Raw genomic sequence first — 27697 nt, 5'->3', positions numbered from 1 at the left:
AGGGTCCCTTTCAACTCTGTTATTCTGACTGACAAGTTTAGAGGTTTGCCAAAATTAAGGTGGGGGGGATGGAAAAAAACCTAAAGGAAATGAAGCTGAAGAACTCAAAGAGGGCTGGGGGGGAGAATCTGAAAGAAAACTGGGGGAGAACAGGAATGGATTGCTGGGAAGAACCTCCTGCTTACCAGAATGCCAAAAGTCAGCAAAGACTGTAATGGTTCATTTCTGGTCTTTGGCTCTCATCATTTCCCCACATATACCTCTACAAACACCTCCGAATATACCTCGGGAACACAGCGTGCACAACCCATTAATTCAGCCACTAATAAGCCAAGCCAATCTCTTCACTCACGGATTTGATTAGACAATCCACAGTCACACTGACCGAACCCAAATGAGTCATGTTGGGGTTACAGTCTTCCCATCTACTCCAACCCCATCAAACACTTCAGAAAGGAAAATGGTGAGTCAAACGTTGGCCTCAGATGCACCGTTGTCATTGTAATGTAAGCCACACCTCTGGCTGACCATGTAGAATAATTTAAAAGGCAACCTCTGGTCACAGGAAAATTGTCCAGATCTTACATGCACATCATCCAAACCTTCTGGGAATTTTGAAGGAATAAATATGTATGGGGAAAAAAACAACAGGCAGTAAGCAGCGCCCACAAATTATTTCCTAGCCTTCTTCTAATTGTAGCACAATTAACCTCCACTATAACTGCAAAACTTTATGTCCGAAATAATATACCGTAAGAAGATACAATTTAATTTCTATCAAATCTTCTCTCCACAAGCATCACTCTGCACGCCATGCTGAGTCACTTTGATTAAATAAACAAACCACAGCTTGTTGTATTTATACTTCACACAAAGCCAAATACTATGATTTACAAATTTGCAATTTTTAGATTTGCAGAACATGTTAAGTTAAAGCCAAATAAACCACACATCAGGGCTTATAATACATGAGAGATCAGGTATATCAAATATATATCAGGCCCAGAGGTGGGTTGCTCCCGGTTCGGCCCGGATCGGGCAAACCGGTAGTTGCGGAGACGGGAGGCTCAGCCCACCCGCCCGGACACTTCTGCACATTCGCAGAAGCACCGCACACGCAGGAACACTGATCAAGCCATTACGTTGCGCCCAAATTCTGCTGAATTATAAATTATGCTTAAATCAGGGAGAAAGAGGCATGATTCAGACTTTTCTATACAAATGTGTTAAATCTAAACATGAGTTCATGACTACAGCTACAATACACAGGCTGCAAAAACTGGACCATCACTAGATAGCAGCCATGAGTTGGAGTGCCCTCTTTGCTGCCATCTTGTGGTGACTTAGACTTTTGCAATGCAGATATGATAATCCTGCTCACTACTCACCCGCAGGGCCCAGTGCCAATCTCCAGCTACTTGCTTGACACTTGATCCCGTGATATATCCTAAGCCACTAGAAAACAGAAAGAAATAAAAAAAATATTAAAATAAAAACAAGGGGGGAAATGAAATATGACTTTAGTTATTTGGTCAGGTTTTGAGCCAGCCTGTGTTCCCAATGGCTCCAGATATATTCATTTTACCATAGTTGCCAAATCAAAAAAGAAACATATCTGTCAAGACATTACAGTATTTTGGGGATTACCCAGATCTTAGTTGACAAAGAGATGGCTGTAAAGTGATCCTGAAATCTCTTTAATTTTGTTGCTTCCTTGATGCTTCCTTGATATTATTACTCATCCAGCACTTTAAGCATAGCCAACCCAATAATATCAGAAACAGGATCAGAATAGAATAGAGCTGGAAGGGACCTTGGAGATCTTCTAGTCCAACCCCCTGCTCAAGCAGGAGACCCGATACCATTTTAGGCAAGTGACTGTCCAGTCTCTTCTTAAAAACCTCCAGTGACACCCACAACGTCTGGAGACAAGCTGTTCCACAGATTAATTGTCCTCAGTTTAGGAAGTTTCTCCTTAATTCCAGGTTGCTTCTCTCCTTGATTAGTTTCCATCCATTGTTTCTTGTCCTGCCCTCTGGTGCTTTGGAAACTAAGTTGTGTAATAATATTACACAAGCCTCTAAATTTCTAATGTAAGAGATTTCTACACATTCCCAAGCCATATATATACATATATATTTGCAATCACAAGAATCCATAGAAGCTCAACATTGCATCACAGGCAAGAGTCCTAGCGATCTCATTAAAAATAATTATGTCTGGTTCATAAAGACAGTTTTTCAATCGGCTGGCCTATTTTAATGGATTTTCTATTTTGTACCCAGACATTTTGAAAATACATTGCGGGCATTCTCATAAAATGGAATATGTGCCAGTTCACAAAACCGCTCCCACGGTCAGCCACAGGGTATCAAAAAATAAATTAGCTCTCATGAATGTTCGGTGATATACAATAATACAATACAATACAATAGTAGAGTTGGAAGGGACCTTGGAGGTCTTCTAGTCCAACCCCCTGCCTAGGCAGGAAACCCTATACCGTTTCAGACAGATGGCTATCCAACATCTTCTTAAAGACTTCTGATATCTCAGAACAAGGAGCATAGTGGACATAAAGAGAATATTGGTGAAGGGGAAGCAGCTTGAATCCTTACATTATTTACGCATAAAGATAGTCCTCGACTTACAAAACTTCATTTAGTGACACTTCAAAGTTACAAAGGTACTAAAAAAATGGGTTATGACCATTTTTCACACTTAGGACCATTGCAGCATTCCCATAGTCGTGCGATCTACATTCAGATGCTTGACAACTGCTTCATATTTATGACGGCTTGCAATGTCCCATTTATGATCACCATATGTGACCTTATGACAGGGGTGTCAAAAACTTGGGAACTTTAAGACTTGTGGACTTCAACTCCCAGAATTCCCCAGCCAGCTGGGGAATTCTGGGAGTTGAAGTCCACAAGTCTTAAAGTTCCCAAGTTTGGACACCCCTGCCTTATGACAAGCAAAGTCAGATTCACTGATCAATGCTGCTCCTAATTTAACAACTGCAGTGATTCACTTAAGAAATGTGGCAAGAAAAAGTCATAAAATGGGGCAAAACTCGCTTAACACATTTCTCACCTAGCAACATCAATTTTGGGCTCAATTGTGGTCGTAAATCGAGGACTACCTGTGCTGTAAATAGTTGGGTTTGGGCAACATGCTATGCTAAAATAATCCCTTTTGCCTTATTAATATGTAAACCTGGCCACACAATCAATTGTTCATGAAAACAACGTCAAAGAATTTAAAAGAATCATCCATTCTAGAAGACCAGGAATATTTCTATCCTTTTAACCTCTCGTTTTTCTACATATGTTCTTCTTCTATTTCCAATGGCCAAGTGCAGGAGTGGGTTTCTGCTGGCATTACTCCAGCTCGGTTCGCGCTCGATTTTGTGCGCGCGCCTCATGCGTGCTCTGCATGTGTGCGCAGTAGCCTATAAATAGGTCTGCGCATGCGCAGAACATTTTAAAAGGTCAAAAAAAGACGTCATGGGGAACTGGTTCGGGGGTGTGGTGAGCATGCCCCCCCTACCGGTTTGGAGACCCAGTCGCCATTTCCACTACCGATTTCATTGAACCGGTGTAAACCGGGAGGGACCAGTGGTGGTATACGACTGATACGTCCTGGTACGGGCGTACCGGTGCCTGCTGGGAGCACCAGGTACCGTTCTGGTATGGTGCCCCGGAGGGCTCACCCACCCGCCCACGCTCCTTTCCTGTATTTAAGCTGTTTGGGGCTTCTGCGCAAGCGCACAGAGTGTACAGTGCCTGCGCAACGCTCTGTTGAGTAGCTGGAGCATCACAGGCAGTAACTACGCATGTGTGTGCTGCGCGCACATGCTGCACGAGTTCATGTGGTGGATGCCCAGCTCCGTTGCACCGTGATCCGGAAACCACTACTAGTAGGGACCCACCTCTGGCCAGGTGGGAGTGCCAATGCTTAGCTACCCAAAATAACACTTCCCACCAACAAAATCGGGATGAAATCGGGAAAACAAAAACAAAAAAGATATTTATGGGGGGAAAAAAACCGAAAGAAAGATACATCCCATGATGGTTGGTATGCTGGAAGATGCTGCAAAATGCAAATTGCCACTAAATGAGTTTTCTCACCATGGATTTTATTTAAGTCCTTACGCTGATTAAGGTTAACATTTCACCAGCCTAAATTTCCAAACCTGGAGCTGCTATTTAAGTAGTGCAAATAGCAGTTAATATTTGAATGGCTGTACATAAAAAGGAAAGAAGGGGCGACTTTTAGATGCCATTGTATTAACTACTCTGGTTTTAAAGGAAGTTCTCATATAAATATTAGCAGTTTGAATAAGATTGACTTCATGCCTTGTTCGTGGAATTCTTGGGAATTTGGCTGACAACTGTTGAAAATATAAAGATAGCCTCAAAACAAAACATAACAAAATGTTTAGTCACAACTTCCAGTTACAGGGCAGGATATAGTGTATATCCAAGCATTAGTTGCTGCACAAGTGTAAGGAAGGCTATCAGTTGAAAAAAAATTCACAATACATGTATCTGATTTATTCAACCCCTAAATAAATGTTGAACAATTGAAAAAAAAATAGCTGGCATCTGATGAAATATTGGTTTCCTTATAGAGTTATTCATTTGAGACTATCTGCTAAGCAATCTGAGGTTTGGGCCCTTTTCAAACAAAAATGATGGTTTTATTTTGTGGTGTACACACTTGAGAAAGATGCTGACCTCGGTAGTAAAAAAAAATGATATTATCTTATTGCTTTACGTCTGGATTTCCAAGAAGTAACCAGCTGATTTATCTTTGATCTGTTTCTGTTTGGAGTTTGGTCTAATCTACTGTATGGAGCTCTTATAACCGTAGAATCAAAGAGTTATAGGGACTTTGGAAAAGTTCTAGTTGAACTCCTCTAGCTATCATATAACAATGATTATCCCATCTTTGTTTGAAACTAGTGATAGGGTACCCACATCTGCAGGAGGTAGGCTATTCCATTCCCCCTTTTTATTTTGAGTCTGGATCTCTCCCAATAACAGAGTTGAAAGGACCTTGGAGGTCTTCTAGTCCAACTCCCTGCTCAGGCAGGAAACTACACCATTTCAGGCAAATGGTTATCCAATCTCCTCTTTAAAACTTCCAGTGTTGGAGCATCCACAGCTTCTGGAGGAAAGTTGTCCCACTGATTAATTGTTCTGTCAGAAAATTTCTCCTTAGTTCTAGGTTGCTTCTCTCCTTGATTAGTTTCAATCTATTGCTTCTTGTCCTGCCTTCAGGTGCTTTGGATAATAAGTTGACTCCCTCTTCTTTGTGGCAACCCCTGAGATATTGGAACACTGCTATCATGTCTCTCTTAGTCCTTCTTTTCACTAGACTAGACATACCCAGTTCCAGTAACTTGTTCTTTATATGTTTAAGCCTCCAGTCCTTTAATTATGTTTGTTGCTCTTCTCTGCACTCTTTCTAGAGCCTCAATACCGTTTTTTATATTTATATAAAACTGGATGCAATGTTCCAGATGGAGTCTTACCAAGGCATTATAAAGTGGTATTAACACTTCGTGTGATCTTGATTTTATCTCTCTGTTAATGCAGCCTAGGATTGCATTGGCCTTTTGGGCAGCTGCTTCACACTGCTGGCTCATATTTAAATGATTGTCCACTTCGACTCCAAGATCCCTCTCCCAATTGCTACTATTGAGCCAGATACCACCTATACTATACTTGTGCTTCCACTTGTCTTCCCCTCTTGCTCTTTTCCCAGGTACTATGGAGAACACATCCATCTCTTTCCCTGTGACAACCCTTCAAGTATCGATAGACTGTGATTATGTGTCCCCTCAGCCTTTTCTTCCCTAGATTAGACATACTCAGTTCTTTTCATCGTCCTTCACAGAATTTAGCCTCCAAGCCTCTCACCATCTTTTCAGTTCTGTACTCCTAATTCCTCCACATCCTTCTTATATCTGCCAACGTGTTGTTGCAGCGCATGTTTCCAGCGCATATTTTACATTTAATTATACAATTCATTTAATTAATTATACGTTTGCCTTATATTTAAAACCTTGCATGGTTCCCACAGGAATGCCTTGGAGACAAGTGTCTTGTGTTTAGCAAGGGAGTGGATGACAAGGGAAAACAAAAGTGCTTTCATCTACTTCAAGCTGAGAAATTGTCAGAGTTTGTTGCAGCGATCACATCCACAAAGCACACACAGGTAACTGATTTAGCAGGATTCATTAACTTCTCTTTATGTATAATATAACACATGAAGTAAATATAAAATACCAAAAGCAGGTTTTTCCAATGTGGTAGTAAATACAAGCAAACACGAGCAGAGGAGAGAACATTTTCCGTTTCAGTTCAGAGCAGCAGATTAGTTTAGATCTTAGCACAGACTCAGAGCTACAGAGCTAAGCCACACCCAGGCTCCAAACTGTTTCAGCTCCCATTGGCTGATCTTGTTACTAAGCCCTGTTCCAGTTCATGAATACGACTCTGACAGAAATACAGGTGATCCTTGACTTACGGCCACAGTTGGGACCAGAATTTCCATTGCAGTTGTCAGTGAGTTGTGCCCAATGTTATAATGTTGTTTTGCCACATTTGTCAAGCAAATCATGCAGTTGTTTAGCAAAGTTTTTTAGCTTCCCATCTCTGACTTTGCTTGATGGAAGCTGGCTGGGAAGCTTACCCATGGTGATGATCACATGACCCTGGGATATTTCAATTGTAAATATATGTCGGTTGACAAACACCTGAATTTTGACTATGGTGTGACAATCATAAATGTGAGGACTGGTTGTAACTCACTTTTTTCAGTGGTGGTATAACTTTGAACGGCTGCTAAAAATGGTTATAAATCAAAGACTACCTGTACAGGATCCATAATAGAATAACAGAGTAGGAAGGGACTTTAGAGGTCTTCTAGTCCAACTTCCTTCTCAAGCAGGAGACCCTATACCATTTCAGACAAATGGCTGCCGAGGCTCTTCTTAAAAACCTCCAGTGTTTACAGCACCCACAACCTCTGAAGGCAAATATTCCCCTTCTAGGGAAATCCAAGTAAGAAAGGGCTGAACTTTCCATGGTTCTGCAGCCTGCCCACCTCATCGTAGCAAAATATGTTTCTTGGGCTTCTAAATCTGCAGGCTTCCTTACAAGGCTGCAGGAACAGGAATGGCTGCAATTCAAAAATGCTACAGGAAAGAAATGTTAATAGCCAGAACTCAGTCAAGCTTCCTTGAAACCTTCAGGAAAAATAGCTGGTCTTACCAAGAGGAGATAAACAGGCAGATAGATGTACCCATTCCTAAAGAGCAAACGAAATGCTTTCAAGCCTTTGTCTCCAACTCTGTGCGTTGCGCCAAAGCAGAAATACATCCTCTTGTAGACATTTTTTGTCACCCAGTTCATTACGGGAAAGCTTTTCCCCAATGGAAATAAACACACAGAGCTGGGTTTCTCCACAGGAAACAGCCTTGACTGTTAGGAATTTGGTGGCGAGCCTCACGTGCCCACCCTGTCTCCAACCTTGCCAAACGTGGGGTCAGGCATTGTGAAGATGGAGACTTCCTCTTGTCCACAAGTGAGAAGAATGTGCCCGACTGATAAGAGAGCCTAACTGGAAAAAAAAACACACACACACACACAGACACACCAAAGGCAGCCGTCGGCCAGCAGAATAGCCCAGCTGTTTTTTTGTTTTTTTTGTTTTTAAAAAAAGGGTTGTCACAACTGAAATGTTTTATCTGAAATGGTATCGGGTCTCCTGCTTGAGCAGGAGGCTGGACTAGAAGACCTCCAAGGCCCCTTCCAGTTCTATTCTATTCCATTCCATTCTATTTGAGCTCAGACCCTCTCTCTGGTCCCATGGAAAAGGGCATAGAACATAGAATCATAGGGTTGGAAGGCATCTGGGAAGTCTTCTAGTCCAACCCACTGCTCAAACAGGAGGCCTTATACCAGGGGTCTCCAAACTTGGCAGCTTTAAGACTTGTGGACTTCAACTCCCAGAATTCCCCAGCAGGCCAAGCTTACCCATGGTGGAGACCCCTGCCTTATACCATTATGGACATATGGCTGTCCAGTGTCTTCTTGAAAACCTCCAGCGATGGACCACCCACAATTTCTGGAGGCAAGCTGTTCCACTGATTAATTATTCCCACTATAAGAAAATAGAATAACAGAGTTGGAAGGGACCTTGGAGGTCTTCTAGTCCAACCCCCTGCTTAGGCAGGAAACCCTACATCACTTCAGACAAATGGTTATCTAATCTTTTCTCAAAAACATCCAGTGTTGGAGCATTTACAACTTCTGGAAGCAAGTTATTCCACTGATTAATTGTTCTAACTGTCAGGAAATTTCTGCTGAGTTCTAAGTTGCTCCTCTCCTTGATTAGTTTCCACCCATTGCTTCTTATTCTACCCTCAGGTGCCTTGGAGAATAGCTTGACTCTCTCTTCTTTGTGGCAACCCCTGAGATATCAGAACACTGTTATCATGTCACCCTTAGTCTTCTTTTCATAAGACATATTCATTTCCTCCAACCCTTCTTCATAGGTTTTAGCCTCCAATCCCCTAATCATCTTTGTTGTTCTTCTTTGCACTCTTTCTAGAGTCTCAACATCTTTTTTTTGAATTTTGGCGATCAAAACTGAATGTAGTATTCCACGTGTGGCCTTACCAAGGCATTATAAAGTGGTATTAACAAATGTCTTCTTAGTTCAAAGTTAGACCTCTCTTTAATCATCTCATTATTTCTTGTCCTATCCTCAGATACTGTAGAGAAAATGTCGACACTCTCTTTTCTGTCTCAGCCCCTCCAATAGTGGAAGACTGCTGTCCCGGTATACTTCTCTTTCTGTCAAATGGGAACATTACAAGGGATAGTTATACATAGGGCAGCATAAAGGTTTTCCTATTCAGGCAGACTTGAGATGTTGCAGAGTGGCTTTTTTAACAATCAAACTCACACCTGCTTCTCAGTGAGCGATCCTGTGGGTATTATTCAAGCCTCTGTCACTTAACTGCAACGAGTATGTATCCAAAACAGCATAAAAATGGATTATAAGAAAGCTACAATTACCATATAGGCAGACTTTAAACCTGGCACAAATTGTAAGCTACTTCTAGAAAACAAATAAATCACAGGAGGTAATACCATACAATACCAGGGCTGAGTTAACACAGCATTGCTTAATCGCTGTATCTGGGTTAACAAAACAAAACAGCCCTCTATTCAGACGGCCTTCAAGCAACCAATCCTGTTTAGCCTAGAATTTTTGTTATGCAAACTAATGTATTTGGATGAAAATAAATTTCTTATGTCCCAATCCAGTAGCATCAATGGTTGAGTTACCAACACAATCTTTTTCTCTCCAGGTATTTGAACTATAGCTTCCTAAATCGCTATTAGACATTATCACTTTTTGGACACAAATGGCACTGTTGCAGAAGATTTATTTACATTATGTGGACTCTAAGAGTTGCTACTAATTTGATGGCACATAATTGAAAAAATCCCCAGCATCTGGTGATCAACCGCCGCCTATCTGCACATTGAATCATCCGAAGCGGTATTAAATATGACAAATTCACCCTTGAGGCAGTAAACATCAAGGGAACATCTGGACTCAACCAATGACTCTAAACAACAGTGCTGAACATGAAGTGCTATCCTACTGTTTATGCTGTGTGCCTGTGTAGAGGAAGGCAGAAAAGGGTGTGATTTGGAGTTTATAGTTCATCAGATAATCAATCAAATTAACAAACAAACAGAAAACAATAACCTAATTAAGGAGCTACCAAGAAGAAAACCACACCCTCCTCAACACTGGCAGGGCAAGCTCCTGCATACAAGCTGGGAGAACATCTCATATTCTCTCATACAGATGATTTTATCTAGCTGGGTAATGTAACATCTGCAAACAAACAACCAGGTTCAGAGAGCATCAAGGACTCCACTGTCTGTAGTGCAGCCCAAAATAAATAAGTGAAGTTCCAACACAGGGTACCAATGACTTACTGGTCCTGCATACACAACATGTTTAACCTGATCATCCGTTAACTGGATCAAATATGAACCTGGGAATCTAGAAATATGTGAACAAACTAATTGCATCAGGAGTTCCCTTTGGGGGAGTGCAAACTTTCTTTCTACTTTCTCCAGGAAGTATTTGAGAGTTGGAGTAGAGTACGGTAGAAGCCCAGAAGAGTGGAATTTGGATAGGTTAGAATCAGATAGGTGGTATTCAGCCGGTTCGCACCGGTTCGGCTGGAGCAGTGGCGGGAATTTTGCCAAGTTTGGTGAACTGGTAACAATGGCCGGCTGGCTATGCCCCCAAACTGGTCCCATTTTGAAACCCACCGTTTGTTAGAATGTGTAAGTGTTGGGCATTTTTGTTACAGTTTTTATGTTTTCATTTTTTTCCCCAGGAGTCATTCAGGGTTATAGTACATAAGATGGGCAGCTATATAAGTCAAATCAATCAATCAATCTCTTTTGAGGACTGGAAAAATTCCCCACTGGATAAAAACCAGGTATTTACATGATACACCTGACTTAGCGCCTTTTAACTCATAATACATGGCAATTTTGATGCAAGCGGTACAATAGTGTATCTGGCTACATCACGACAATTTATTTAACCAGATTGGAAAAGCCATAGCTTGCATTTGCACAACAGACCAATTGTGGTGAGCTTTGATCCCGAGAAGACTTTTCTGTGTTTTAATATGTTGTGGAAATCCAGTCAAGTTGATGGGTTCTTTTTATTGTTCAACTTCCAGAAAACAGATTACCTCAGAAACCAAGCAAAACATGTACGAATTAAGTCACCAAAGACCTCTCTTGGTCATTCATTCAGGCTGCCATTTCAGCAAATTTATTCAGAAGCTCACCGCTCTCAGGTATACATAGAAAATGGAGAAGTGGGCTGATGATCTCAGGATCTTTCCTAGTGGTTTTTGAATTGAGGCTAAGGAGATCCAGGTCAAGTCACTGGATGAGTTTAACCCAATCCTTTCCCTTTTTCAGCCACATTTACTTACAGGGGTGAAAAAGAAAGAAAGAAAACACAGTAAGTGCTGCCTGGAATTGCTAGAGAAAAAGCAGGAAAAAAATACAATTTTGAGCCGTGGCCGTGCAGTGGTTAGAGTGCAGTACTGCAGGCTACTTCTGCTGCCTACCGGCTGCCTGCAATTTGGCAGTTCAAATCTCACCAAACTCAAAGTTGACTCAGCCTTCCATCCTTCCGAGGTGGGTAAAATGAGGACCCAGATTGTTGGGGGCAATAGGCTGATTCTGTAAACCACTTAGAGAGGGCTGTAAAGCACAGGGAAGCTGTTTATAAGCCTAAGTGCTATTGCTATTTGTTATTAACACAAACCATCTGGCATGTCCTGTGTCTTATGATTATAACTCATCTGCATCCTCCAAATAAGTAAAATTTAAGATGACCAAAGAAAATTTGAGTAACCACTACATTTCATATCCATCCTCTTTTATTTCCCTTTGATCCTTTCAGAAAATAGCAAGCGAGAGGTAGCTATAGGATTAATGATGAAGAGGGCCCCCCACTTAGAAATAGGAACTCAATTAGTGTTTTTAGCCAAAGCATAAAGATTTTTATTTATAGAACTTTCTCAGATAGTTTTTCTTGAAATGTCTCAGCTAGTAGATTTATTGAACCATCTCAGATCCTTATTTATTGAACCAAAGTTAATAAAGATTATCAAGTAATTAAGTGGCATAGTTCCATTATGCATAGAACAATAGGTGTAAAATCTGTTAAAAAGTCGTTTATAAGATCATTAATGTTCTACCTACGGAATAGCAAAACAACAGAAACTCCAAGTTAAAAACAGTTAAAAAAAACAAACTGTAGGGAGGAAGAATATCCTATGGAAACTTACAGAAATATTATGCATTTGGGTTATATGTCTTTTGCAATTGCAGTTCAAATTACCTGCTGTTTTATTACATCAAATTATTTTGGTATTAACATACCAATTTAGAGCTTCATTGCTCCATAAAATGGCTCCAGATACAGAATTTTCAAGGATGGCTAACATCACAAACAGCATCTACAGCAAAATTGTTCTATGTGGAGACCCCTTTAATATTTTCAGCCAGCCAGCTGGCCATGAATAGCCTTTTTCAAAGATGTAATATTCCCTGTTTCTGATTAACTGAATTTTCTGCATCTTAAAGCAATGCCAGGAACGTACCTCAATTTTCCTGCTGCAGACTAACAGAGCTAATCTAAAGGAATCTAGAGAACCTGGAGACTGTGAGTTAAAGATGAAAGGTTTACATCTTGAAAAAGAAATGAATTAGCCCAGACAAGAAATGAAATCTAGCAAGGATATGTATTTAAACAAGTAAATACCTGCCCAGAGGGATTGCAAAATAAAAGACCGACAGCATAAGTGTCCGAGTGTTTTTGGTGAAGAGATCTCCGATAATAGTTGGAGCGATGGTAGAGTAACTAGCTTCGCCGATGCCAACCAAACCTCGGGAGAGGACAAACAGCCAAAAGTACTGCAGGGGAAAGTCAGAAAAATAAATAAATGAATCAGTATTTTCATTGTTAATACAATTTCTACAGCTATCAAAAACTCTGTGCAATCTTTGTGTCTTGGTTTCACACACACACACACTTACTTACTTTATTTCAAACTTTTATACCGCCCCCTCTCCCAAAATGATCCAGGACGTTCGATGGAGGAATTGATTAGCATGGAAACTATGATGCATCACCAGGGACTAGCATTCTCAGTGCAGTGATTTCATACATCGTTATGCTTAGAGGCATTTAATGGCACCCACCAAATCCCTGGCTTATCTCAACAATTTCAAGCAAGGAAGAGGGGCTTTACAAGATGACAGGGTGGGTTGAGAGCTCATATGAGGTTTGAGGCTATCAGTGTTTCTCAACCTTGGTTGCTTGAAGATGTGTGGATTTCAAGTCCCAGAATTCCCCAGCCAGTGAATGCAAATGCTGGCTGGGGAATTCTGGGACTTGAAGTCCATACATCTTCAAGCATCAAAGGTTGAGAAACACGGATGTAGATGATGAGAATAGAAACGTCTTCAAAGGAAAACCAGAAAGTCCAGTGGCTTCTTGGAAAAAGCACCTTTGGGACGACTGATGTAGAATATTATAAAGGACGTCAGCTTTCTCACCAGTATTGAAAACTGAGGTTACAAGTGAAAATTAAAAAGGAGATGGAAGAAGAAAATATGTAATTAACACAAGCCAAGCTCACGCAATGTCCAAGACACAATATATCCTGTCTAGTTGCAGTTTGATATGATGTTTTCTGTGAACCAGGCTTATATCGTGGCTTGCAAAATCCTGTTTTATGGCTTAGCTTTTGGGTCAACTTGTCCGCTATGGCTTGTCCAAGAAACCACAATTAAAAGAAACCTGGAGTTAGCATAATGTGTGAGCCCAGTTATATAGTCACCCAGAGACCCTATTTTCTGCTTTTTTGAGTATCCCAAGTCAAGATTGCTTCTTTTTTCCTCCCTTAAAAGCTATCAAGATTCTAACACTTGTCTCAAAGCCGGTAAAATTTGCTGTCCAGCAGCTTGGATAAGCACCACGGACAACTAAGTCTTCACCTTTCCTTCTCCAAGAGTCAGCAGCTCCACCTTGATATCCCCTTTTGAGAGCAGCAATGTTACCACATGCCCTATAATTATAGGTCTAATTAAATGTCTCCAGCTGTCCTTGTCATACAGTAGACAGATGTGCGTAGGATGAACCCTAAAAGCAGAAAGCAAACTTGTGATTCAGGGCCATTTAATAACTGTTCATTGCCCAATGCTAAACCACTCTAGAATATCAAGCAGATTTGCTGATGCCTAGGGAAGCCAAGACTCATTTTAAAATAAATGGCAATGTTCAAGAAAAATGTGGAGCGTGAGTTAATCAGGCAACAAGAATAAAGAGGGTGGTGAATTTTTAATTTTATACATCATGTCTCCACAAATGAAGAAGTTTGAGTATGTGCATAGAGATACACCCCCCCCCCCCAAAGATACTTTGTTCAGAAGAGAGATGTTAGCAAAATTAAAATGGAAAGGACAATCAATGTAAGGATTTTTCCTTCCCCTTAAATCAGTGGTCCTCAACCTTCCCAATGCCATGACCCTTTAATACAGTTCCTCATGTTGTGGTGACCCCCAACCATAAAATTGGTGTCTCGGTTCCTAAGACCATCAAAAATATGTGTTTTCCGATGGTCTTAGGTGACCGCTGTGAAAGGGTCGTTCGACCCACAAAGTGGTCCCGACCCACAGGTTGAGAACCACTGCCTTAAATAGTACAATTCAGAATCCTCCATTGAAGCTGAATGGCAGGAGATTCAGAATGATGTACAATTAATCTATGGCACTCACTGCTACAAGATGCAGCAATAGCCATCAATTTAGGCAGCTTTAAAGGTCATTAAACAAGTTGATGGAAGATACATGCACACATTCACACACACAGAGAACAAATGAATAAAGGATAGGATGTAAAGTCATAGAAATGTAGACTTGGAAGAGATTCCAAAGATCATCTAATTCAACCTTCTCTAATATGCAGGAAAACATATTAAACTAGCCATAATAGGAGAACCTTAACCTCAGTAGGCAGACTGTTTCATTGTTGTACAGATCTCACCATCAGAAAGGTATTTCTTATAGTGGGGTTAATATATCTAATACATTGTTACATTAACTTCTCCAAGGTTAATGATTCCATCTCCTAGGGGTTAACCATGGAGACCTAAGATGGCACTAAGATGAAATGAGGTTTTTTAATTCTAAGAAAAAATATACTTGCTGTTAATGACAGCGAACCTTTATTTTAACCAACCAACCAGGGGGGTGCGGACGTGATATTCTTTAAAGTCAAGAAAATGGAAAAACATGACATTGCTGTGATACAAATATTGCAAATTATATCATTTGCACCACTGGCATGGGAGTGTTATTGACATAACTGCATCACTATGCAAATGCCACAAACCATGATAGAATTTGGTCTATTGCATGCAGAGTCCATTGTATCGAGGGGTGTAAAACTGAAGTTTCACTGTATTTTTAATTTTCGATGGTGTTTGTTAGCCTCTTTTGGAGGCTAGCAGGATAAGCATAGTTCAACCATTTTAAAAAGTATGTTATTTCTTTCTGTTTTTAAAGACAGAAGCTTTCCTGAGACATCAGAGCATTTATGCCATAATATGCACACTGTTTATGTAAAGCAATCCATAGGCAATCCATAGCAATCCATTTTTGGATAGGGTTCTTAATAACAGAATAACAGAATTGATTAATGATGAATAGTGTAGTGTAGTATAGAATAGAATAGAATAGAATAGAATAAACAGAGTTGGAAGTGACCTTGAAGGTCTTCTACCTCCTATACCATTTCAGACAAATGGTTGTCCAGTTTCTTCTTAAAATCTTCCAGTGTTGGAGCATTCACAACTTCTGGGGGCAAGTTGTTCCACTGATTAATTGTCCTAACTGTCAGGAAAGTTCTCCTTAGCTCTAGGTTGCTTCTCTCCTTGATTAGTTTCCACCCATTGCTTCTTGTCCCGCCCTCAGGTGCTTTGGAGAATAGCTTGACTCCCTCTTCTTTGTGGCCACCCCTGAGATATTGGAACCCTGCTATCATGTCTCCCCTAGTCCTTCTTTTCATCAGATTAGACATACCCAATTCCAGCAACTGTTCTCTATATATTTTAGCATCCAGTCCCCTAATCATCTTTGTTGCTCTTCTCAGCACTCTTTCTAGAGTCTCAACCTCTTATCGTGGGGGTCTACCTTAAGATACTACAAGCAACCATTCAACTCTCCAAAAACTTCAGAAGCAAGCCTTGCATATTGATTCAGCTTTTTCTAAATATTGTTATCCAGCTGTTTATTTGGATGGAGGAAGGTCGGAGGACTCATTGCTGAGATCTCATTGTAAGGAAAATAACTCCTGCTTCTGCTAACTCAACAAAGTGCTTGAGAATAATGAAAGCCATGGATCAAATCAACTTGCTGACATACAAGAAGATACTCAGCGCAGATGATGTTACCTAGTTTGATAATGAAATGTAAGAAAACAATCAAGTTCAGAGAGCACCAAGGAGCCCAAGATGCTCCCTTTAATTGAATCGGTTGGTTCTCCATGCCCTGCTCCACAATATTGCAGTACAGTATTCTCCCTCCTGAGTGTTTTTCTCACTTCTTCTTTGCATCTCATTCTACAATTTTGTTGCAATAAAGAAACATTTAGAATATGCCGAGATTGCCCAATTAAACAAACCCTGCCTTATGTTTTCAACATTAAGAGCATGGGAGGTTACATTCTTTGGAAAATAAGATAATGACTATGGTTGAGTTTATGGATGCTTTTCCAGCCCTTTCATTTTCTATGTTCTTTTCAAACTTTTTTTTAAAAAACCCTGAAATGTAATCCAAACTTGAGTATGTACTGAATAATTTTATGTATGCCATGTAGTAAGCGCTCTTAGCAAAGACCAGGGGATGTTTTTCAGTGGAAACCTACAGAATAAGTGGTAAGGAGATAGGAACGAGTGGCTCTTGATATTTCTTTAATTTAGAGAAAGACTCAAGAGCTTGACCTTAATTCATTCTGGCTGTCTGACAACCACATACTGAAGGCCAATGGATGACCTAGAGCTTTGAGGGCATCATACTGATGGCAACATCTTCAATTATTTCAATCACAAAATCAGCAAAATCAGTTATCACTCCTTCTCTTAAACCAACCGGACCAAAACAGCTACCAAAACAGAGGGTCTGTGACGTGACCTGACCTCAATACCAGGAAAGATTCTGGAAAAAATAATCAAGCAACGAATTTGCAAACACCTAGAAGCAAACAAAGTAATAGCCAAAAGTCAATACGGATTTGTCAAAAACAGATCATGCCAGACTAATCTTATTACATTCTTTGACAATGTGACAAAATTAGTAGACCAGAGGAATGCCGTTGATATAGTTTACTTGGACTTCAGTAAGGCTTTTGATAAGGTAGACCATAACCTACTACTAGATAAAGTAGAAGAATGTGGGTTAGACAGCATCACCATCAGATGGATACATAACTGGCTGACCAACCGCACTCAACGTGTAGTCCTCAATGGAACTGCATCTACATGGAGGGAAGTATGCAGTGGAGTACCCCAAGGCTCTGTTTTAGACCCAGTACTCTTCAACATCTTCATCAATGATTTGGATGAGGGAATAAATGGGGAACTCATCAAATTTGCAGATGACACCAAGCTGGCAGGAATAGCCAACACTCCAGAAGATAGGCTTAAGATACAGAAGGATCTTGACAAACTTGAACATTGGGCGCTATCTAATAAAATGAAATTCAATGGTGAAAAGAGTAAGGTTCTACATTTAGGCAACAAAAACGGAATGCACAGGTACAGTATAGGTGGTAACTTGCTCAGTAGTAGTAACTGTGAGAGGGATCTTGGAGTTCTAGTGGACAACCATTTAAATATGAGCCAGCAGTGTGCAGCAGCTACCAAAAAAGCCAACACAGTTCTAGGCTGCATCAATAGAGGGATAGAATCAAGATCACGTGAAGTGTTAATACCACTTTATAATGCCTTGGTAAGGCCACACTTGGAATACTGCATTCAGTTCTGGTCGCCATGATGTAAAAAAGATGTGGAGACTCTAGAAAGAGTGCAGAGAAGAGCAACAAAGAGGATTAGGGGACTGGAGACTAAAACATATGAAGAACGGTTGCAGGAACTAGGTATGTCTAGCTTAAGAGAAAGAAGGACTAGGGGAGACATGATAGCAGTGTTCCAATATCTCAGAGGTTGCCACAAAGAAGAGGGAGTCAAACTATTCTCCAAGGCACCTGAGGGTAGAACAAGAAGCAATGGGTGGAAACTAATCAAGGAAAGAAGCAACTTAGAACTGAGGAGAAATTTCCTGACAGTTAGAACAATTAATCAGTGGAACAGCTTGCCTCCAGAAGTTGTGAATGCCCCAACACTGGAAGTCTTTAAGAAGATGTTGGATAGCCATCTGTCTGAAACGGTATAGGGTTTCCTGCCTAGGCAGGGGGTTGGACTAGAAGGCCTCCAAGGTCCCTTCCAACTCTACTATTGTATTGTATTGTATTGTGTCTTGGAATGAAAAGAGAACACAACAAGGCAAAACAACAGCCACAGTTTTTGGAGGGTGTGATGGAAGTCATTTTAAGCACCTAAGAATTCTCTCTTTCAATGGGATAATCTGGCTAATACTATTCTCTCACTTAACATCTCGTTCAGTTAAATGCTTTACCACCTAAATACATATGCATTATTGGATTTATGCTAAAGACACAGTTCTTCTAACTGATGGCATACTGGTGTGAAATAACTCAAGCAAGCAAGTAATCCATACTTTAATAATGTCTTAACAAGTTCTTGTCTTGCTCCTTTTGCTCCGCTCCCAAAGAAGTTCACAAGATGAGAAGTGCATTCTTGTTTCCCAAAAGATTTGTGGCTACTGACAAAATGATAATCTGGTGAAGTATGTCTAAAGCCCAAAGGCAATAATCTTATTGTCTCAAAAAGGCACATGATCCTTAAATCCCGGGTCATGAAGCATTAGAACGACCCATATGATGTGATGGAGGCTTCAAAAATGTGTGTGGATATGTGAGTGGGTAAAATGTCTGGATTTTGTGCATTTGATCCCACTTTTTAAATAATAATAATAACAACTATCATGTTTCTTTTGATGCGTTATATCTTTGGGAGTAAAGCATTCCAAGGAGTAATACCATAAGGACACAAATGGAACAGAGTATAAGTTATATGCATGAAGAAAACCAGATTCCCAGAATCTTTTGTTAAGAAGATGACAAGGAACAAAACTGGAAAAGATTGTCCTTTTCATTAGAATTGCTAACCCGTACAAATGGTCCTGCTGGAACTTACATTTATGCATTCAGAGCTGCAATGCCATCATGATTTAGACAGATCTTTTTCTGCAAAGTTGTGGCCTATTTTAAAAAATAACTGAAAAGTTCAAATGTGCCCAGTGTACAGTGATAAAAATGGTAAGAAGCCTGGATATCATGTGTCCTAGAAGGAAAAACAGAAGCGACGTAAAAATACATAGCCTGAAGATGAGACAGTTAAGAAGAAATAGGACGGCCATTCTCAAGCATCAGAAGAGTGATCTTACCAACGAAGGAGCAAATGTGGAATCTGTTCCTTCAGGAAGCAGGTCCCAAATTAACAAATTAAAATTGCAAAATAAGGACGAGAGATGATTGATGCTCTTCCTTACTGAGATGATTGTCGTAGACTTAGAACACAAAAGATTCCAATCACAGGAAAGATTGGATAGCTGGAGTGGGCGTGGCCAGGGTGGGTGTGGCCAGCTTGACGTCACTCGTGTTGGGGGCAACTGTGATGGCCCAAGCATTCTGCCAGCGAAAACAGGCTCCCGAGCTCAGTTTTTGGCTGCCACGACCTCCTGCAACCCTCCGCCAGTAAAAATGGAACCCGGGAGGGCCACGTTCACCGGCAGTAGCACTGCGAGCCAATCCTTAGCTGTTTCCAGGTTGGCCCCACGGACCAGATCAAAGTACCCTGCGGGCTGGATCCAGTCCCCGGGCCTTGGGTTTGACACCCCTGCTATAGAGGATGCGCAAAACATGTTAACCTATTTGTTTTACCATAATTTGTTGAACAATCATAATGACACTAAGTTATAAACCATCGCCTGATCAAGCTAAGAAAAAAGAAAAAGGAATAATATGTGTTTTATCTGTACCTCCAACTTATTATAACAAGGGAGGAGTTTAAGGCATAGCATCCTCTTTAATTAAAAAATTAGGGAAGAACTTGTAGCAGTTGAAAATCCAGCGTTTGACTCAGCTTCAAATGCTTATGTGAGCCTTTAGCCCAGTGGCAGCGCTCTACATTTAGTACCCAGGAATGCTTCAGTTTCATTCCTTGAGATCTCCAATTAAAGGACTTAGTCTGCTAGGATTGGTGAAAAACCTCAACTGGGACAACAGAAGTTATGTATCAGCAATAAGAGGCAAATTCATATAACCAATATGTTGCTGATTGTCTCATATATCCATTGCATATTTCCATTGTTTCCTTCAGCATAAATAATATTTTGCAAAACAAATTTATATGGGAGCAAATCAAAACAAAACCAGAAAAAAATGGTTGTTCAATCTTTTCTTTAAAAAATCCAGATTCCACCCACAATTTCCCAAGCAGTTCCACTGATCAATTGTTTAATTAGGAAATGTTCCCTTATTTCTAGGCTGGTTCTCTCCTTGATTAGTTTCCATCCATTGCTTCTTGTCCTGCCTTCAGGTGCTTTGGAGAATAGCATGATTAAAAAGGTTTAATAGCATGTTTTTTTGTATTGAGTTCACCAAAATGAAATGGAAGTCAAAATTCTACAAATGAAATAATGAAGGATATCAAAATGCTAGTATGTCACAAGCAAATGAATTTTGTTGACAGTAGCAGCCGCAGCTGTTGCTACAGCTACACCCCTTCCACTGAAATTTCAGGAACCAGCCCTAAGAGCTGGACAAGGGTCATGAGCAATGAATGAACTGATAAGATATTTGACTGAGTTTCAGCTTGTTTCTTCCCCCATCTCAGATCTGTGCCCTCCCCTCATATGCAGGCGAAGGAAGAATAGTATTTGACAACTTGCCTGTTTAAACAGAGCCCTCTGCTTTCACAGACAGCTATACAGATGCTGTATGATGGGCAGTCAAAATGATTTTCAAAGAAAGAAAGAAGCACAGACTCTGGAATCAGGCATGCCATCAAAACTACACTGGTATTTTAATATAGTTTTAGGCTCTATGAAAAAAATACAGTCTTTTGTTTGTCCACAAGTGGCCATGAAATCAAAATGTGTGGTTATCCACCCTCCAAATGACAAAACTCTGATTTAAGCCAGCCACAATTGGTCAACTCTCCAATGCAATCAACAACATATAGCAATATGTTTCTGGGATCCTTAGTTGTCTCCAAGTTTGTGGTGGTCTCTCATGACCCTTGTCCAGCTCTTAGTGCTGTTTTCTTACAGACAATTATAACCAAATTAGGTAACATTTTCAGTGGTAGAAAAGAGTGGGGTTTGTTCTCTGTTTATATTCTAGTGGCTTGCCCTGTCAGTGTTGGTGGGAGAATTCTTGGCGATTCATTGAATCAGCTGTTGTTTACTGTTAGCTTGTTTGTTTGAGTTGGTATTTCCTTGATTGTTGTTCTAGTGTTAATCTTGGTGTTAGTCTCTGCTGATTTGGACTTGATTCCTGGTGAGGAGATGTTTTGGGTTTTTGTTTGGCAGGTTTATTGACTGTCTCTTTTGAATGGTGTATAGATGGTGCTTATCTCTATGTGCCTGTTGATGGCTGATTTGTCTGAGTGCCAGCTTCCAGAATTCTCCAGCATTTTTATAATATGTCTATATATAATTAAAGTGGAATTCTGTATTTCTAGGAGATGAAGGCAGAAAAACTAGAATATGCTGCTTTGCAGTGGCAATGTTGGTACTTTGGAAAAGTCTCCTAAAGGAGATCAGATTAGCTTCCTCCCTGATGAATTGATATTAAAAACTAAGTTCTTCTCTGAAGATAGATATAAAAAAATGAAGTTATTTGCCATTTATATTTAGGATTACTTCACCTTCTATTCTTTCATTCTGGGAGGGAGATTTATTGTTTTTTTTCTACCTTTTTATGATGGTTGCAGTTGATTTACTGGGTTATGATTTCATGATGCAGAATTAATTTTTTTGAAGTTGTATGATACTGCTGATGCTTTAATTTTAAAAAAATATGTTGGAGGTCACCAAAATTCTTTCAATTGCAGTGGGATATAAATGTGATAATTAGATAACTGCTTGATTTTTTTTAAAGGTCCTGCAATAAATATGGAAGGAGATTTTTACATCTCACACCTTGTGTTTTTAACACAAACCCACAGATGACAAATGTTGCCTTAGAAGATATTTTCATGTCAAAGGAAAAGGAAAATCTCTTTAGCAATATTTTAGGCATCATATATTCAGGAATGTGCTTATGAGAAAGTTCATTCAGATATAGACTCAATTAAGAATCCTATGATTAATTGACTTAGAACTGCCTAAGTCAGGTGTCAATTAAACTTACTGGAGGCTGTTACATTTAGCTTTTTGGCAGCCAGTTAGAACCAGTGTCAGATGATTACGATTCTCTCTTTGAGGATGTGTGCATTTCTCCCACATAATGAATTTTGCTTTTTTTTCCTCGCTGTGTTATAACAAACTGTTGTTTCACCTTTCAAAAAAAAACCTGGATGTCTATTTATTCTATACAAGTCACCTTGAAAACAGCAAAGGAGGGATCAAAATAATTTAAAATAAAGTAATATAAAACGGCAACCAAATAGCACAAGGCCATATCACTCACTTTGGGAACATAATCAGTACTGATTTGTCTCTCTGGGTTAGTTATCAAAGGACAATGAGTATCTTGGAAGTATGTTTCTTTCTCCTTTGATATGCAGTAACTATTTTCCAGGTTGGTTTTATTTATGAAGAATTATCGTATTGTAAACTGTGTTAGCATTTTTGATAACAATAGAACATAGCCTAAACATTTCTCATTAACAAAAAACCTGGAGCATGAGAATTGGCTCCCATGCTAATTCCAGTAACTTAGTCTACCAGCTGGAATGAAATCATTCCTGCATGCATTTCCTCCCCTAGAAATAAATGTCCCAATGAGAGCAATGAAATGCCACTTTATTGGCCCTTTTGGCAATAAAGGAAACTAAAATTATCTACCAGAAACTTGGCTGTTCATATAATAACCACATGCCTGGGGCACATAAGGAGAGAAAGCAATTATCTTTATACCAGGCATTTGGATTTTTTGAAAGCACCTGACTGGCTACTAGGCGAGCAGGCAGGTAAACTAAACAGCAAGGTGATCTCTCTTTCCACTCACATAGACAGAAATTGTATTCTTCTAGATAGGGAGTCAGTTTGGCGTTGTGTACCAGGCTAAAAAGTGGGGGACTGTGAATTCTAGTCCTGCCTTAGGTATGAAGCCAGGTGGATGACCTTGGGCCACTCCCTCCCTCTCAGTCCTAGGAAAGGGGCAATGACTAACCATATCTGAAAAATCTTGCCAAGAAACTGTAGGGACTAATCCAACATTTAAAAAGGTAATGGCAAAGGTTCCCCTCGCACATATGTGCTAGTCATTCCCAACACTAGGGGGTGGTGCTCATCTCTGTTTCAAAGCCAAAGAGCCAGCGCTGTCCGAAGATGTCTCCGTGGTAATGTGGCGGGCATGATTAAGCACCGAAGGCACACGGAACGCTGTTCCCTTCCCACCAAAGGTGGTTCCTATTTTTCTACTTGCATTTTTACATGCTTTCATACTGCTAGATTGGCAGAAGCTGGGATAAGTAACAGGAGCTCACTCCATTACACAGCACTGGGGATTCGAACCACCGCACTGCTGACCTTTCTTAGCCACTGAGCCACCACGTCCCTTTAATCCAACATTTACTAAGCGTCAAAAAAATTAGTCCAGATGTTTAGGCAATGTTAGTTAGAGATGATGGGAACTGTAGAATGATACCTCTGGGGTCACCAGGCAGTGGAAGACTGTTATATTCTAAAAATATGGTCATTCTGATTATAGTTTCTTAGGTTGCCAGAACAGCAACATCCATATATAAGGAAATGCAACATATATATTATGTTCCAATAGTAAAGAATTTAGGTAGCTCAGGGTTGAACTGTGGAGCCCTTGCTGCTCTCTGAGGTTGTTTACCTGCTTGCAGATGTTTCATTACCCAACAAGAGGTAACCTCATCTTTACAAGGGAGGGTAGGGCTTGTTCGCTTTGCCTAGGATATTCTATTCTATTCCCCCTTGCTTTCTCAGTTTCATACTGAGGTCTTCTGAATACTTAGTAGAAGTAAGCTTGATTGAATATGTGGGATTTTAAGTATAGGACACAAACTCCATCCTCCTTCACCCTGATGATGTCACCTTGTAGGGCAATGAAACATCCTCAAGCAAACAGCCAAGCTCAGAGAGCACCAAGGGCTCTAGAGTTTAAATTAAGTGTCCCAATTAGCCCAATGTGAACGGAGCATATCCAGTAGCTATAAAATCTGGGTGGTGTGAGAAGAAGAAAGATAAAGCAAAGAAAAATGGAACGAAATAGCCTGGGAAAGTGCCTGCCACATTTTGTTTCCGCTTTTACTTATACTCCCAACTGTCTGCACGAGATTACAAGAAGTCAAGGACATGAATGCTATAACTAAACTTATTTTGGAAAGCTCCAAGAAACCCTGTTCTCACAATGCACTGTATAGAAAAGCCTTTACTACTTGTCAAAACAGTTCCCTCCTCCAACCCTTTAAGAAATCTGGAAAGAAGACCAGAAATAAAAATTGCATTCCACAGAAGGACTGAAACAAAAAACAATGGCAATTTGCCATTAATTGCTTGCATATTAACAGCTTGTGGTGTTTTCTAGTGTCAAAATGAAAGACGCTGGATGGAACATGAATTCTTTAGCAGTGGGGACCGCAGGGGGCTGTTTGCTGGTCTTTACTGGTTAGAATGTGAAAAAAAACACGAAAAGATGTGCTCATTGACTATACTTGCTTGGGATCTGGTCATTTTAAGCAGCTGGTATCCTTGAACACCATGACTTGATGTCGCTGAATATTTTATGATTTAATAATAATTATGCATGTATATAAGACTAACTCTTGTCCATAAAGCAGGAAGAACATCTCAGGCAGAAAGTACTACCAAAATAGCTGGTTTTTTTGGTCTAACTGCCATAACTCCAGATCCCTATAGCTTCTATTTTTTATTTCTATTTTGAGGCCCCCCATACCTATTTCTTGTTTCCTTCTGAATGAGCATTATCAGCAGATTGAAAAACAAATGCTAAATTAGGAAAAGGGAAGGGTGCTTCAAGCATGAAAGGGCTCCGTTAACCATTTGCGACTGGAAAAAGAATCCACAAACATTTCATAATGGAAACATGTTTAGCAAGTATCTACAGTCATCTGGCTATGACAAAATGTTTAAGAACATGCAGTCTGCACACTTAGTGGAATTAAGACCCTTTAAATATGTGAGATTGTAAATCTCTTTTTTTAAAAAAACCCTCCCAATTCTGCTACGATTTACAACTTTATGATGTCTGGACTTCAACTCCCAGAATTCCCAAATTGCCAAAATTGAGAAGCATTGATCTATGAGATAGAGACACTTATCTGGTGTATACTGAATTGGAACACTGGTCCATCAATTAATATGGCCGGTAGTGCTATTGTAGTGCAAGACCTAAAATGGACACCTAACATCATAAATGTCATCAAAAAAGCACAGCAAAGAATGTTCTTTCTGTGCCAACTTAGGAAGCTCAAACTGCCCAAGGAGCTGCTGATTCACTTCTACAGAGGAATTATTGAGTTTGTCATCTGCACCTCTAAAACTCGCTGGTTTGGTTCTGCAACCCAACAAAGACACAGATTTCAGAGGATAATCAGAACTGCAGAAAAAATTACTACCAACCTGCCTTCCATTGAGGAACTGTACACTGCACAAGTCAAAAAGAGGGCCGTGAAGCAAGAACAGTTTTTTCTACTAAACAAATAATTCCCTCACCACTGTCAAACTACTCACTAAGGCTGCATTACTATTACTATTAGTCTTCTCATTGTTCCTATTACCCATCTCCTCCCATTTATGACTGCAGGACTGTAACTTTGTTGCTTGTATCCTTACGATTTATATTGATTTTGACTGTTTCCTGATTGCTTATTTGTACCCTATGGCTATCATTAAGTGTTGTACCTTATGATTCTTGACAAATGTATCTTGTCTTTTTAGGTACACTCAGAGCAGATGCACCACAGACAAATTCCTTGTGTGGCCAATCACACTTGGCCAATAAAGAATTCTATTCTATTCTATTCTATTCTATTCTATTCTATTCTATTCCATTCCATTCCATTCCTTTCCTTTCAAAAAATTCTCTAGTTTTCCTTTTGACCTGATCAAATACTGCTTGACAGGTTACAATTTAAAGAAGGCAGCAAATAACTTTTAATCCGAAAAAAAAACTTCCCTGTGGCTTTATACATTTGAATCAGCCCTGACATTTCCTCAAAGACAGAGGAAAACAACTTGTTATGTTTTGAACATCATGCGCTACCATGAATGGTTTCATTTCCTTGTCTGAATGGCTTTCCTTACTCCCCCCCCCTCAAAAAACAACTGCTGATGTATGAAGGAAGTTTTCTGCCTAGCATTTCCGTGTAGACAAGCTCTTCTCCTTGCTCTTCTTTCACATTGTGCATTCTTCACAGCTCTTTTCTTGTCTGTGATCCTTAATAGCCCATAAATTCACAAGAATGAATCGATGCAGCCTCTATCCCCGGTCAGTCCAAACAGCCTCTTCCTTCTTATGCTTTAAGAAAAACCTTAAAACTTATTTTTTTTATTCTAGCTTTTCTTTCCTGGTAGCCTATTTTATTGTCAGTTTTTAATTATTGATGCAAGCTTATTTTATATTTATAACTCCCCCTTTTTATTTATATTTTATTTTATTTATATTTATTATTTATTGCTTTGGTACACCACAATTTTTACATTCAATAGTATTTTTGTGCTATTTTCTGATTCTCATTATTATTTAATAATTCTATTTTTAATCACCACAGTTTGTCTTGCAGGATAGGAGCGTGCAAGGTATAGAAATGAACAAACAAAGAAACGAATGAGTAATAATGAGAACAAAGCAACTCTCATTTCAGCCTCAAAAGGGATGTATGGATTATCCTTGGTGTTATTGTTCTTCCATAAATTAACAAACAACGGAAGATTTTAGCTGTTCGTTTTTGGCCATCCTTTGGTCCTTAATCAAAGGCAGAATTGGGCAAGAAGCCCATTATATTACTAATATTGTAACTGGTTTCTTTAAAATAAATTGCAGATAAAGGACACCAAAACAGCATTATAATCATTGTATGAAAATTTTTGCTCTTTGCTGATGATCCTATTCTAATTTGAAAGCTTCATGGCAGAAATCTGAATCAGAAAAAATGCTCATGTTATAGTAATAAATTTAAGCCTTTTTTTTAAAAAATGCAATTTATAGCTGTGTTTATGCAAATAGGGCATGTTGGTGGCGATCTGGGAGAAATTGAAACATCCTTTACCCCAAATATTAAAATCCTAGCTTAGAATAGACCAATGATGTTTCCAATTACTATAGTTTTATCACTTCAATCCTGTGATAATTATGTCTCAATTCACAACTGAAACTTCCATCACTAAGCAATTTGGTTGTTATGTGAATTTATGCCTAATTTTAAGACCTATTTGACGTGATCATTAAGTGAAATTGATTTTGCTGGAAACCCCCAGGAAGGTTGGGGAATCAAGTGACCCTGCATCGTAAATTCATGTTGGTAAATTCAAGCACCCAATGTTTGATCACATCACTGCAGGATCATTGTGATGGTGATAAATTGTGAGGACCAATCGTTAGTCATTTTTTCCAGCACCATTTTAACTTTGAATGGTTGCTAAACAAATGGTCATAAATTGAATACTATCTATAGTTCACATTTCATTAATGAAGC

General features: G+C 39.6%; 1 protein-coding gene across 2 annotated transcripts in view; it reads right to left on the bottom strand.

Moving 5' to 3' along the window:
- The window catches only part of LOC309386146 (sphingosine-1-phosphate transporter SPNS2-like), a 149198-nt gene that overhangs the window by 40371 nt on the left and 81130 nt on the right, over window positions 1–27697 (bottom strand). For both annotated transcript variants that reach the window (XR_014174354.1, XM_081941211.1), the window contains exons 4-5: window positions 12400–12551; window positions 1389–1455 (exon numbers count right to left, since the gene is read on the bottom strand). Coding sequence is in view for 1 of the 2 variants with exons in the window: in XM_081941211.1 (XP_081797337.1) it covers window positions 1389–1455; window positions 12400–12551 (219 nt within the window). In the remaining variant the exon portion in view is untranslated. The remainder of the gene's footprint in view (window positions 1–1388; window positions 1456–12399; window positions 12552–27697) is intronic.

Source organism: Natrix helvetica (assembly GCF_964273705.1).
Source record: "Natrix helvetica genome assembly, chromosome: 2".
NCBI classification, from domain to species: domain Eukaryota; kingdom Metazoa; phylum Chordata; class Lepidosauria; order Squamata; family Natricidae; genus Natrix; species Natrix helvetica.
Note: the sequence above shows the minus strand (reverse complement) of the source record. Positions and strands in the feature narration are given on the sequence as shown.